We start from the raw sequence: 14012 nt of genomic DNA, 5'->3' as shown, positions 1-14012 counted from the left end.
CTAAAAAGGAGTCAGTGAGTCATATTTCATCCATCAGTGATTGTGGCACAATGTTGTGTTTAACATGTTACAGAAAAACAGCATTATAAAGAATTTTTAAGTTGTTTTGCGGGGTTTTTTTTGTCATTTTACAAAAAATCTTGTAATATAAGAGTTAAACTCTAATTTCAACCAGTTGTCAGACACCAAACAAAGTTTGTATGCAGCTTTGCAAGCACAATTTTTGCCCCCATGTTGTTTTCAGAAAGAAGAGGCTTTCTCATGTTAACAGTCAACACTGCTTCAGTCTTTATTTAATTGTGTCATGAACCTAAACATTTTGTGCTGCTGTGCTGCTGCTTTGTCTTTTCTTTTGGGGTTTCATTTCTTTTTGTCTTTCCTTTCTACTTTCTGCTGCCAGCTTCCTAGAAGTTAACATTCTAGAGCACAGTGGCGCCGTACATGCCAGATATAGAAGGCATTAATGGACTGAATCATCCAATTAGAGGACTTGGATACATGCTCTAGATTGAAGGATTCATTTATTTTAATGTATATTTTGTTTTTGTTTTACACCACTCGGAGGAGGCCCTTTGTCTAGCTGCGGATCACCAGTGTGTTTCTGCAGTTGGGCTAGCCAAGGGGGTGTATATTAGGTTTATTTTTAAATACATTATAATTTTGTTTGGTTTTTTTTCATTCAGATGAAAGTGTGTGTGTTTCTGCTGCTTTTTTCTCCCTCACTGTAAACAGATGTACTGAGAGACTCCTGCACTGAAGTTTCATAGGAAAGTCCAAACAGCCTCACTGGTTCTCCATGAAGAACAAAGATTTGCTCTCTGTGGCTCCAACACAACTTAAAACGATAAATGGCCTGTATTTGTATAGGGCCTTACTTAGTCCCTATCGACCCCAAAGCGCTTTACACTACATTCAGTCATCCACCCAGTCACACACAGGTGATGGCAAGCTACATTGTAGCATCTGACAAGGGGGGCATCCTTGTCAGATGCCCGAACCACCTCAGCTGGCTCCTTTCGATGTGGAGCAGCAGCTGCTCTACTCTGAGCCCCTCCCGGATGGCCGAACTTCTCACCCTATCTCTAAGGGAGAGGCCAGCCACCCTTCGGAGGAAGCTCATTTCTGCCGCTTGTATCCGCGATCTCGTTCTTTCGGTCACTAGCCACAGCTCATGGCCATAGGTGAGGGTAGGGACGTAGATCGACCGGTAAATTGAGAGCTTCGTTTTTACACTCAGCTCCCTCTTCACCACGACAGACCGGTGCAGCGTCCGCATTACTGCAGCTGCAGCCCCAATCCGTCTGTCGATCTCCGGCTCCCTTCTCCCATCACTCGCGAACAAGACCCCGAGATACTTGAACTCCTCCACTTGGTGCAGGAACTCATCCCCGAACCGGAGTGGGCACTCCACCCTTTTCCCGCTGAGAACCATGGCCTCAGATTTGGAGGTGCTGATCCTCATTCCCGCTGCTTCACACTCGGCTGCGAACCGTTCCAGTGCGAGCTGGAGGCCCTCACCCGATGAAGCCAACAGAACCACATCATCTGCAAAAATCGGAGATGAGATTCTGAGGCCACCAAAGCGAAAGCCCTCCGCCACTTGGCTGTGCCTAGAAATCCTGTCCATAAAAATTATGAACAGAACCGGAGACAAAGGGCAGCCCTGGCAGAGCCCATCACCCACCGGGAACGAGACCGACTTATTGCCGGCAATGCGAACCAAGCTCTTACAACGGTTGTATAGGGATCGAATGGCCCGTAGCAATGGACCAGACACCCCATACTCCCGCAACACCTCCCACAGGACACCTCGAGGGACACGGTCGAATGCCTTCTCCAAGTCCACAAACCACATGTAGACTGGTTGGGCAAACTCCCATGCACCCTCAAGTATCCTCGAGAGGATAAAGAGCTGGTCCAGTGTTCCGCGACCAGGACGAAAACCGCATTGTTCCTCCTGTATCCGAGGTTCGACTAGCGGACGAACTCTCCTTTCCAGCACCCTGGCATAGACTTTCCCAGGGAGGCTGAGGAGTGTGATCCCCCTGTAGTTGGAACACACCCTCTGGTCCCCCTTCTTAAAGATGGGGAACACAACCCCGGTCTGCCAGTCCACAGGTACTGCCCCTGATCTCCACGCAACATTGCAGAGGCGTGTCAACCAGGACAGCCCTACAACGTCCAGAGCCTTCAGGAACTCGGGGTGGACCTCATCAACACCAGGGGCTCTGCCACCACAGAGCGTTCTCACTCCCGAGGCGTAACATGTCGACGTTTTGTCACGTCCCGCGGCGTTCCTGAGGAACGCGAAAGGAGACCTTCGGCGTTCTTATGGTACGCGGCGGGTTATTGCTGGAATCCAGTGCAATGACGCTCCCGCGGTAGTAGACGTTCCAGCCCTGTATTCCAGCCCTAAACCTAACCTTATCCCTAGCCCTGACCATAACCTTATTCCTGACCTTAACCAGGACTTTAATGATGTTAAATAGCGTGTTTCTAAGCGATTTGAAGAAAAAGAGCGAACATGTGTAGGTTCAGTCCAGACGGTTCTCATATTTCCTCTTTTTCCGAGGTCGTCATTTAGGAACGTGGTGGGTAGCCGAAAACGTAATATGGTGACGATTTGTCACCTAGCGTAAAATGTTACGCTTTGGGAGTGAGAACGGGTTGGCCACCAAGGAGTTGTTTAACTGCCTCAGTGACCTCGCCCCCGGAAATTGGCGGGTCATTCCCCTCATCCCCAGACTCTGCTTCCTCCTCGGAAGATGTGTCAGTGGGATTAAGGAGGTCCTCGAAGTATTCCTTCCACCGCCTGGCCATTTTCTCAGTCGACGTCAGCAGCACTCCGCCAGCACTATACACAGTTCAGGTAGAGCACCGCTTTCCCCTCCTGAGACGCCTGACGGTTTGCCAGAATCTCTTCGAGGCAGTCCGAAAGTCTTTTTCCATGGCCTCTCCAAACTCCTCCCACACCCGAGTTTTTACTTCAGCCACTGCCCGAGCTGCATTCCACTTGGCCTGTCGATACCTGTTGGCTGCCTCCGGAGTCCCACAGGCTAACCTAGCCCGATAGGACTCCTTCTTCAGCCTGGTGGCTCCCTTCACCTCTGGTGTCCACCATTTGGTTCGGGGATTACCACCGTGGCAGGCACCAACCACCTTGCGGCCGCAGCTCAATGCAGCAGCTTCGGCAATGGAGACGCTGAACATGGTCCATTCGGACTCAATGTCCCCAGTCTCCCTCGGAATGCTGTTGAAGCTCTGCCGGAGGTGTGCGTTGAAGATCTCGCGGACTGGGGCCTCTGCTAGACGTTCCCAGCACACCCTCACTACGTGTTTAGGTGCACCAGGTTTGTCCAGCGTCCCCCCCCGCCACCTGATCCAACTCATCTCAGCTCAGCCCCTCTCTTTACCCGAGTGTCCAGAACATATGGTCGCAGGTCTGCTGATACGATTACAAAATCGATCATCGACCTACGGCCTAGAGCACCCTGGTGCCACGTGCACTTATGGACACTCTTATGTTCGAACAGGGTGTTCGTTATGGCCAAACTGTGATTAGCAGAGAAGTCATTTTGTACAACCATTTAAAAATATTACTAAAACTAAAATAAGAGAACAATCAGGTGTCACAATAAGATGCCCCACAAATGATGTGTGCCAGTAAAAAACATGTTTTTCCACCAAAAGACAGAACAGCACAGGGATAAACCTGCAGGCCTGACAACAGGAGGTGTATCACTCTGCTGGTTTTCTACTTAGTGACAGTGTTTACATTGCAAATGTGCCTTTGTGATATAAACAGAGATGGGCAGTAACGCGTTACTTGTAATGTAATGTAATTTAGGAGTAACATGGCCTTGCAAACCTAACATCTTAAGATCTTAAGAGATCCACAGCTCTTCGATGGGGTGTCACGGGGTCCCCAGGAAAAAAAAAAGTAAAATAATAACATAAATTATTCAGTAGCATTATACAAGAATACCCAGTAATGTCCCTGCCTACAATTGAAAGAAAAAAGGATTTGTATTTCACGCAGCGTCTTCACTGTCTGCAACGATATATATATATATATATATATATATATATATATATATATATATATATAAAGGTGTTTTCATGTAAAAAACTAAAAGACAATCAATATCTGCTGTGTCTACTGATACAGAAAAATAAAACAAGAAGCAAACACAATCGACAGCCGCAGCAGTCACAGTCCATCGATTTACACCACGTTAAAACAAATTAAAACACACTGATGTGTCGGGTCCTTTGCCCGCAGCCAGAAATCCACTTGGCAAAGCAGCAGCTCGGTACTCTGTAAATGAAAGCAGGAGATGACTTACGCTGGACAGTAAAACACAGGAATATCCCTCCAACTGTATTGTTTTCCTTACCTGTCCACAAGTTCCCGTCACACCCTAATAAATATTGGTCAGTGGCGGTGGAGTCCACTACACATTTCTCACAAGAACGCAATGTTTCCCACCTACAAGGGTGCAAATAACTTTAAATCTCTGCTAAACAGCCAGAACTCATCTCATGACTCATGAGATGCCACTGACAGCCAGTTGGTGGAAAATAGTCTGCTCATGTCACATTTTCAGATTGCTTAGAGCCCCAACAAAGTAGGTACTACAGAAGTACCCGGTGCCAGGAACTACCACCTAATGAAAAACTTAATTGGAACTTCAGTGGAGCAAAGTTTCAGGTCAGACTCAGTGACACTCAGTGACACATCACAGCACTTCCACACTCCACAAACATTAGCTGTGAGACATGGATGAAATAGACAAAACCCAAACCTTTAACCCACAGAGACCATCAGCTTGTGTCTCTCTTGTCTCCCCCTCAACAGGCCGAGCTGTGAGACTTAAACACAGGAACCACCAGCAGAGTCTGCAGCCTCTCTGTCCAGAGCAGCTTTGCAGAATTCATAGTTCACAATAATTTAATCTGATATTGGTGCAGCTCCTCAGTCCATCCTCAGTCTGACAGAAGCAGCTTTAGCTGTGTGGAAACTTCTCATCTGGGTTTTATCTTAAATATTTTGCATTCAGACGAAGAAGAAGATGTCTTGTTCACACATTTTTATACACTAACTGCATGTTACAGCTGTGTTTAAACAGTATTTATAATGATGCATCGGTGGGTGAGTGCAGATATTTTTCCAAAGAGCCAGTGGTTCCACCTCTGGGCGGAGTCACCGCAATCCAGCGTGCAGTCCACACCTGTTGGCAATCAAGCTGTTGGTACTTAAGACCAGCGATGGTCCTTTGCCAGATCTTCCTCTAACCTCTGTTAGTGTGGGCCGCCACAACGCTCGTGAAACTTTGCTCATCTTGTGCTCTCTCTGTTTACAGTAATCCACCTGGTCACCTCGCTGAAACATGACTCACCTTCAGTAGGATGCTGGTCTTCTTGGCAGCTTCTTGGTCACTCCTTATGCTCACTTCACTCACCTAACTCGACTACTTGATTCCTCTAGATTTATCTCTGCTCACCTGGTTCACTTACCCTCTCCACGCCATCAATCCACCTGCAATAAGTGAGACATTTCACGACCTCGTTTTCACTCACCTGAACTGCATCCAAACACCTTTTGAACCTCGTCTCCTCTCATTACTGTAACTCTGAGCCTCCTGGTCCAACCCCTCAGTCTAACTACCCCTTTGCCCCAAAGTCACAGTGTTCAAGTGAAAACTGCTTCATAGTATTTCCTGTTTATTTCATAGCTCACGTTTGCATCATAATTCACAGTTCATGGTTTGAGTCTCAAGTTGTATATTTTGTTATCATGTTTATCAGTGCCTCCGTCTGTGTCTGTGAGTCCGTTCTCCTGGTTTGGCCTCCCAGCTGTGACGCCATCTTCTTTCAGTGCAGACCGACACACTAACCACAAGGAAGAAAGCCGACACGTTCTCGTCAGTGTCCTCAGATTCAGTCTGACTGCAGCCAACAACAGGAAGCTTCTGCTGTCGTTTCACTGAACTCAGTTTGCAGAAGTTAAAAGACGTAAAAGGTTTTAAAATGTTTCACTGCGTTATTGGACAGTTCGGGAGGCTGAGAACACTTTGTTTTGTTCAGCCTTCTTCTTCTTCATATAACTCATATTAACAACTAACTCATCTTTTTTAGAACTTATGTGTGAGCTGAAGTTGTGCGACATCTGAAGCACACTCGAACACAGACGGATAAAAACCACGTGAACATCATCAGGACGTTTTTATGCAGAAGTGAAGAAGAGCAGCTTTACCTCTTATCTGTGATCGTTTGTTCTTGTCTGTGATGATTTTTCCATAAGTGACGTCTTCAGTTCTCACTGCTGAGTAAACTGCAGCTGGATCAGTGTCTGCACAGTAAAACACACACAGAGGACGTCACTGCAGACAAAACAGCTGAGAACAGACATGAAACTGCTGCCACTCACCAATCTTTATATGAAACACTCAGAGAGTTTTCAGTTACTGCTCAGGTTATTTTAGAAATTTAAAATAGTTTAACATGAAGTCAAATGTGAGATAAACACACCTAATAAAGGACGAACTGAATGATCTGCATTCAGTTCCTCACAAAAGCTGAATGTTGGTTATTTGCACTAACAGGATATTAAAGTCAGCTCACACGTTAGCCAATCAGACTAACAGGCTGTCACTATTAAAATATTAACTTTACCAGAGGTAGGCTCAGAATTTAGATACTGAGACAGAAGGAATGTAAGATGCTGGTGTCATAAATATGAAAGACTAAATGTTAAAAGGAAAACTGTGAATAATACAGCAGGAAATGTGCTTAATTTACACCAATAATAAAATATATTTTCATGTTTAGTAAATATGATAACAGTGTCTGACCTGTGTGAGTTTACAGAAATGCTCTTACAAATAACTCACGTGTTTCTTCCTCTATTTAAAATTCACACCTCTGTGTTGAAGCACACGTAGATGAAGCTTTTTTTCCTCAGAAACAGTCGCAGACTCGTTAGTGTTAACCACAGACGACAAACACACAGAACTTAACATGGTGTGAAAATCTACAGACAGACTGATATATATTTGACTGATACCATCATGCTGTTAAATGTAAAATCATTTACTCATAATCCAAACTGGGTTTATTTTACACATCGTCACAGGCTTCCAGTTTCTTAAATTCAGCTACTTTTGCTTCTATGACATAATTAATCTTAATCTAATTTAATGTTATCCTAATTTAACATTAAATCTTAATTCCGTCCAACTGTGTCTCTGACTCCTCCCACTACAACACTGAACAAACCAAGAGCACCAAATGCTGCAGTTCCTCTAATGTCCACTTGAGATTTGTAAAGTCAGTCACTCTCCATAGACACTCATGTGAACATGTTCAACTTTACAGCAGAAATAAAAATGTATAGAACCTGCTATTAAAAATATATTTGGTCTCTATAGCTAACACTACCCTTCATTTGAAGTATGCCTGAGTTGAATGCCTTCATAACCCAGCTGTTCAAATGTTAATGAGCCTGAAAGTTTGCATTATTAGGGGCGTGGCCTCTTTGAGAGGTCGATGGACACAGGCTGCTGTAACTGCCAACTGTCTGTTAGGCTTCACCTCAGCCAATTGGACCTCTGGACCATGTTTGTGCTTTGGGGGTATTTTTAATGCAAATGTGTAACCAATACTATGTGGCTTATTGCATAAACAAACATTACCAGTTCTGGTAAGTTTAAATCTAGGATCTTGTTTTTATGTTACAAAGCTCTATTTAGCAGCTATCAGTGCCTTTCTGTTGACTCCTTACAGTCTATGGAAGCAGCTTGATAGCAAGCTATCTGACACTAGCTAATAAATTAGCACTGCACCCTTTCATCAAAGCTAAATCGCTCTTGGCAATAAAGACAAACATGATGTTGGTAAAAATGTTAAGGCTGGAAAAAGCAGTGGAGATTTAAAACAGAGAGATTCAAATCTCCATGTTTGAATGAAGTGAACATACAGTTCACACCTCACCCTGGGCCCCCCAAATTACTTCTGCTTTGTTTGACTGTGTGCTGTTGGTATGTGATACTTTAATATCAGTGTATGTGAATCATCTTCAGCAGCTTTGTCTGAATATGCTGAAATTCCACAGTGACATAATCATAATTAAATCATAACGAAACCAGATATATCAGGAAGCATCAATGTTTAAAACAAATGAGAACAAACCCTCAGAAGCAAGGCGTTTGCCATGGGAATAAGTGCTAAGAAATCAAAAAAAGAAATACAAATCACATTTTTATTTTCTTACTGCAGATTTGCTGCAAAATGCATTTTTTTAATTCCAGTTAAAATGTGTTGTATGTAATTTTTTTGAGTTGTTTAACTCATTTCACTTCTACAAAAGAGGCACATAAAAAACACATAAAAAGCATAATTTTTAAGACATGAAACATTTTTATAGAACCATGAAGCTTTGATTCCTTATTAAAGGACACTTTAAAAAAATCCATGATGCAATTTTTGAGTCCTATGGGTCTATGGGTTTTCTCAGTGAGAAAAAAAAAGACTTAAGACATCTAAAAATCTGTGGATGTCCTCTGGTCTGAAGTGCTGGGGAGACCAGTTAAAGACCAGCAGCTGGACGTCAATGGTTGGACTGGTGGACTACTTCAGTGAAGAGTAGACGACGTCTGGCTCTGGTTTAAAGTCTGAACACAAACACACACAGTTCAAACAACAGGAAACATGATTACAAGCTTTGTAGTTCAATCCAGACCTCCAATCTCCACCTCTCTGCATCACACACAGTTCAGACTTTACTGGGAACCAGCTCAGATACAAATCAGAGCTTCCGTATGAATAACATTGTAGTCCAATTTAGATGTTGGTTGGGGTTGACCTTCTGATATAAGATATTCACAGCAATTGACCTTATTTTTACCAACTCAGAGACCTTGTTGTACGACCTTCTCTACTCCGTTAGTACATTTCCCCAGAAAAGGCCAAGAAAGTCATTTATATCATTTATGGAGTCTTTTGGCTCTTGTGCAGGTTGTCTTCAGACTGTTGGTGGCCTACCTCACTTGTACTGATTCCTAAACAATGAATGCTATAGTAAAGTTGAAAGTTTGCACTTCAATCACATCTTGATTAATTGATTTTAAACCTGCTGTGTTGGTGCACCGATGCAAAATTACAAAATTATATCCAATAAATTTTGAACATCACTGTAAGTTTGGGTATCTTTAATCTGATATTACATAACAGATGCTGTATTTTACATTTGAGGTGGACATTTTCTGCTAATTTCTAGCTGCATGTTTTTCTTTTCTACTACAGTAGCTTTGTATGATTCACAGTTCAGTATAATCCTTCTTTACATGGGGCCTTTGTGCAGCCTCTGTCTGATGCCAGCTGTGTTCCCTCCTGTCCCTTTAATCAAAACTCTCTTCTGATTGGTTGATTAAACAGCACGTGGGTGGGGCTTGACTGGTTGAGATGGACATATTGATACCCTGCCTCTGTGACATCATTCACACACAACAACAAATAAAAATAGACTGTGGTAGAGTGTTTGGAGCACTCTGCTTTCTGAGCTTTTGCTCACAGAGATGATGATGATGATGATTATTATTATTATTATTATTATTATTATTATTATTATTATTATCATTATCATTATTATTATCATTATTATTATCATTATTATTATCATTATTATTATTATTATTATTACTGTGATGATATTTGTTGTATAAAAATGTATTAAAGCTTAAAACGTAATATCATAGTTGTTGTTCAGCATTGTTTCAAGACCAACAGGGGTGGATTTAACGAAGCTCACATCTTGCTGCTCATGTTTCTTTAAATGAACTAGACAACTTAACAGGAAATCATTTGTCACGGAGAGCTCACAAGTCTGAGCTCGAAGACTGAGCAATGATGTGGTTAGCTTAGCTTAGCATGATGTGTGGAAACAGGTTGTGCGGTTGGGTTTTCTCTGTTAGAGAGCAGTTGTACCTTGGACTCCTCTTTCTGATGGTTTTGTCTCCAATACTGACGTCTTCAGCTCTCACTGCTGAGTAAACCACAGTTGTATAAATCTCTGCAAAATAAAACACATTTAAATTACAGCAGGAATGAAATCTGCACATTTTCTTTATTATTTGTCTAAAAAAAAATCACTCATTTTTTACAGAGAGCAGCAGGTTTTTGCTTTTTCCTCATTTTAACACCTCTGAATAACAGAAACCGCCGGCTTTTGTGTGAAAAAAGAACCTGGTGTCCACAAAGCTGCCATCTTCTTTCAATACAATCAGACACACTTCATCATGAAGCAAATATGTTGTCCCAACATGAAAACTGTTATTAGCCAAAGTAGCACACGCGGCAGTGACAAATCTAACCAGAACAACAAAACTCTCTCTGAGACTGGAAACCACCTAAGCTCCCAGATAAAGTGTTTCCAGTTAATGTTACATTTTTTCCTGTGTTGCAAGTGTCACTCTGCATTTAACTTTCAGCAACAGGAAGTTGCTGCTGTGGTTTTACACGCATGAGGTAATAAAAAAATATTTAATGAAGACAAATCATCACATTAAGACCCAGTCTGAGAGAATGAAAGAAAAACACATAAGGATATTTTTTTCTCTCTCCACACCTTTAACATTACAATTTCTTGACAACTTGTGTGTCACCAAAACCAAAATCAAACACATCTGAGCAGTTACAGCTTTGACACCTGTTCTCTGGGCCAGATGAAATACAGACGAGCCACATTTGAATCAAACTATTCAAATGAGCTTTTTTTAATTTAAAACAACTGGCTGCCATCTCAATGCAGTGCAGGTAATACAAACTGACAACAACCCACCTTCAGGTTTCAGGTCAACATCTCTTCTCACCAGTAGAGCCAGTAACACCAGTAGAACCACAACACAGACTGACCCAACAGAGATTAACACAGGAAGAACAAGAGAGGCTGATGTAGGGATAGAGGTGGATGTATATATAGGTGTGGGAGTAGATGGAGATGTGGTTGTAGGTTTCCCTTAAACATACAACATGTAATCATTAGTTTACTGTGAATGTTGAAAGCTGCAGAAACACAGACAGGTGAGTGTGTCACCTGTGACAGTGATCCAGCTGGATGGAGACTCTCCATGACCGCTGATGTCACACTTGTAGAGGCCTTCATCAGACCTGGAAACATGCTGGATGGTCATGTGACCTGTAGGCTGCTTCCTGATGAGGGAGCCATCTTTATAGAAAGCAGCTGGGAGGTTGGAGGGAGTGGTCTTTGTTTTACAGAGCAGAGTGACGTCATCTCCCTCCATCACAGGGAGGACAGGACTCTGCAGGATCACTGATCCACCTCAACACAGAGACAAACTACAGCATTTCATCCATTTACACACAGCTTCATCAACACTAACTCCACACACTCAGCTTACCAGTGACTGTCAGGTTAACCATGTTACTGATGGGACCCTCTCTGGACTCACACCAGTAAACCCCACTGTCCGACGTGAAGATGTAGCTGATGTTACATGAAGAACCAGCACCTTCTCCCCACCCATCTCCACACTGACTCCTCTGTTGTTTGCTTGTGTTTCTCCTCAGAGTCCATCCAGCAGAGCTGTCGTCCTCCTCACAGCTCAGAGACACAAAGTTTCCTTTAAAGAACTGAGAGCTGCTGGGACTCACAGTCAGACGAGCTGTGAGGGTTACAATGAAAAACTGATGATCACGTCTTTGAGATCTTTACTGAAAGTTTTAATCCAAATGTGTGAAACCTGTCAGAGTTTATCAGGTATAAACTGTGACAGAAGAAGGTTACTGACCTTGGTTTGTTGTGCAGCTCAGCAGTGAGATCAGAACTAAAGAGAAATGACACTCAGGTTGATTTGAGGTGAATGTAAAGAACAACTTCGTAATATTTGATAATAATGAATTCTAAAATAAAACTGCTCTCATCATTTCATATTTCATGCTCTAATGTAGTTACTGTTACACAAGGAATCACATACAGTTATGTTATAATAATATGTAACTGTATGTATTAGTAAATACAAAAGACTAGCACTAAACTGAGGTCCACGTAAGGTTCAACGGTCTGCTCTGTTCACACAAACACCAACATTTTATTTCAGCTTTTCACTCATAAATTCATCAGTAACTCTGTTAAACTTCAGACCTGCAGTTGGTCCTCGTGGTGTTTGAACTTGAATTCAGCCTGATTTGTTTTTCATGTCTTCTCCTCCATCATCAGTTATCAGGAGAGCAGACAGTCAAAGTACAAGAATTCAAACAAACACAGAGATTCTACTTACAGAGCAGACACAGCACAGATGTTTCCTTCATCGTCCTTCTCACTCATTTGAGCTTTTTTTCATTTCTGTCACTGACACCAAGTAAAGCCCGCCCTCTTCCTCTGAGCACGTATTCTTCCTCTATTTGAGAGTTATTGGTGGATTTCTAACCTCTTAATGATTCATGTGATAAATTTATTCCAGAATATGCACTTAGACACTCTGTAGTTCCTCTTTTGTTGCAAAACTAAAATTAAGTTGTTTTTTTAAGTGTAACACACAGAAATACATAAAACCTTTTGTGCTTTCAAAAGTTAAGAAACCAGCAACGTTGTTTTGACATAATTTGAGGTTAACTGAGATGATTACATGATATTTGAGTTTCTCTGTGATAATCGATAAAGCACATCCTGACATTATGACTTCATTCACAACACATCAATTAAAAATATCATTTAAAACGTCGACTCTACTTCAGTCTGCTGTCAGTGTTGCAGCTTAGTTAATGAAACAAACTACAACCATTATAACCATTTAGTGGACGTCCCCCTGAGGCAGCATGGTGATGCTGTTGTCTGACTGGAAGAAGGTGCTGGGTTTGAATCCAGCCTCCATCTTTCTGTGTGAGCCAATCACATTCTCTCACAGTTTCTCCTCTCAGCACCTTTGCTGTGAGCCAATCGGTGAAAGGATAGAACTGTGACGCCTTTGTGCTAAAAGCAAAGCCGCCATCTTCTCTCAGTGCAGACTGACACACTAACCACAAGCAAGAAAGCCGACATGTTCTCATCAGTGTTGTCAGGCTCATACCATAACACCTTTACTGATAAAGCACTTTAACATAAACCAGGGTTCACAAATGTATGTTGTTCATATATAAATAACATAAACAGAAAATAAAATCATATAAAATAGAGTCACCCTCTTAAAAGAGTGCCAAAGGCATCAGCACATAAACGTGCTTTAAGAAGCGTTTTAAATTCAGAAAGCAATGAGGCCAACATGGCTAACATGGAAGGATCATTGCACAACTTCGGAGCAGCTACAGCAAAAACGTGGTCACCTCTAAATTTGTGCTTAGTTTTTGGCACCATAGGCAGAGTTTCAGGCTGAGAGCAGCCAACAACAGGAAGTTTCTGCTGCGGTTTTACTGAATTCTGTTTGCAGAAATTAAAATAAAAGGTTTTAAAATTGTGTTAAAGAACAGTTTGAGAGGCTGAAAACACTGTTTGGTCTGTTCAGCCTTCTTTATACGACGCATTAACAACAAATTCATCCTTTTAGTTGTGCAACCTTTAAGGCACAAATAAAAGAGAAAGAGCTGCTCCAGTGTTACAGATCACATGACCATCCTCAGGATGCTTTAATCCAGAAGTGAAGAAGAGCAGCTTTACCTCTCGTCTGTGATCGTTTGTTCTTGTCTGTGATGATTTTTCCATAAGTGACGTCTTCAGTTCTCACTGCTGAGTAAACTGCAGCTGGATCAAACCGTTCTCCTGGTTTGGCCTCCCAGCTGTGACGCCATCTTCTTTCAGTGCAGACCGACACACTAACCACAAGGAAGAAAGCCGACACGTTCTCGTCAGTGTCCTCAGATTCAGTCTGACTGCAGCCAACAACAGGAAGCTTCTGCTGTCGTTTCACTGAACTCAGTTTGCAGAAGTTAAAAGACGTAAAAGGTTTTAAAATGATTCACTGCGTTATTGGACAGTTCAGGAGGCTGAGAACACTTTGTTT

General features: G+C 42.4%; 1 protein-coding gene across 1 annotated transcript; it reads right to left on the bottom strand.

Moving 5' to 3' along the window:
- Nucleotides 1–8254: 8254 nt before the first annotated feature.
- Nucleotides 8255–12413, bottom strand: LOC147334079 (Fc receptor-like protein 5). Its single transcript, XM_086286645.1, has 7 exons — nucleotides 12297–12413; nucleotides 11808–11843; nucleotides 11418–11681; nucleotides 11093–11338; nucleotides 10838–11014; nucleotides 9985–10069; nucleotides 8255–8672 (listed from the first exon to the last, which is right to left on the bottom strand). The coding sequence occupies exons 1-7, from the start codon at nucleotides 12325–12327 to the stop codon at nucleotides 8666–8668; spliced, it is 846 nt and encodes a 281-aa protein (XP_086142771.1). The 5' UTR covers nucleotides 12328–12413; the 3' UTR covers nucleotides 8255–8665.
- Between the last annotated feature and the right edge of the window lie 1599 nt (nucleotides 12414–14012).

Source organism: Aulonocara sp. 'chitande type north' Nkhata Bay, linkage group LG3, assembly GCF_057382095.1.
Source record: "Aulonocara sp. 'chitande type north' Nkhata Bay isolate Kocher_YH1m ecotype deep benthic linkage group LG3, A_spYH_male_GT1.1, whole genome shotgun sequence".
Lineage (NCBI taxonomy): Eukaryota > Metazoa > Chordata > Actinopteri > Cichliformes > Cichlidae > Aulonocara > Aulonocara sp. 'chitande type north' Nkhata Bay.
The sequence above is the reverse complement of the archived record's forward strand: the minus strand, read 5'-3'. Positions and strand labels throughout refer to the sequence as shown.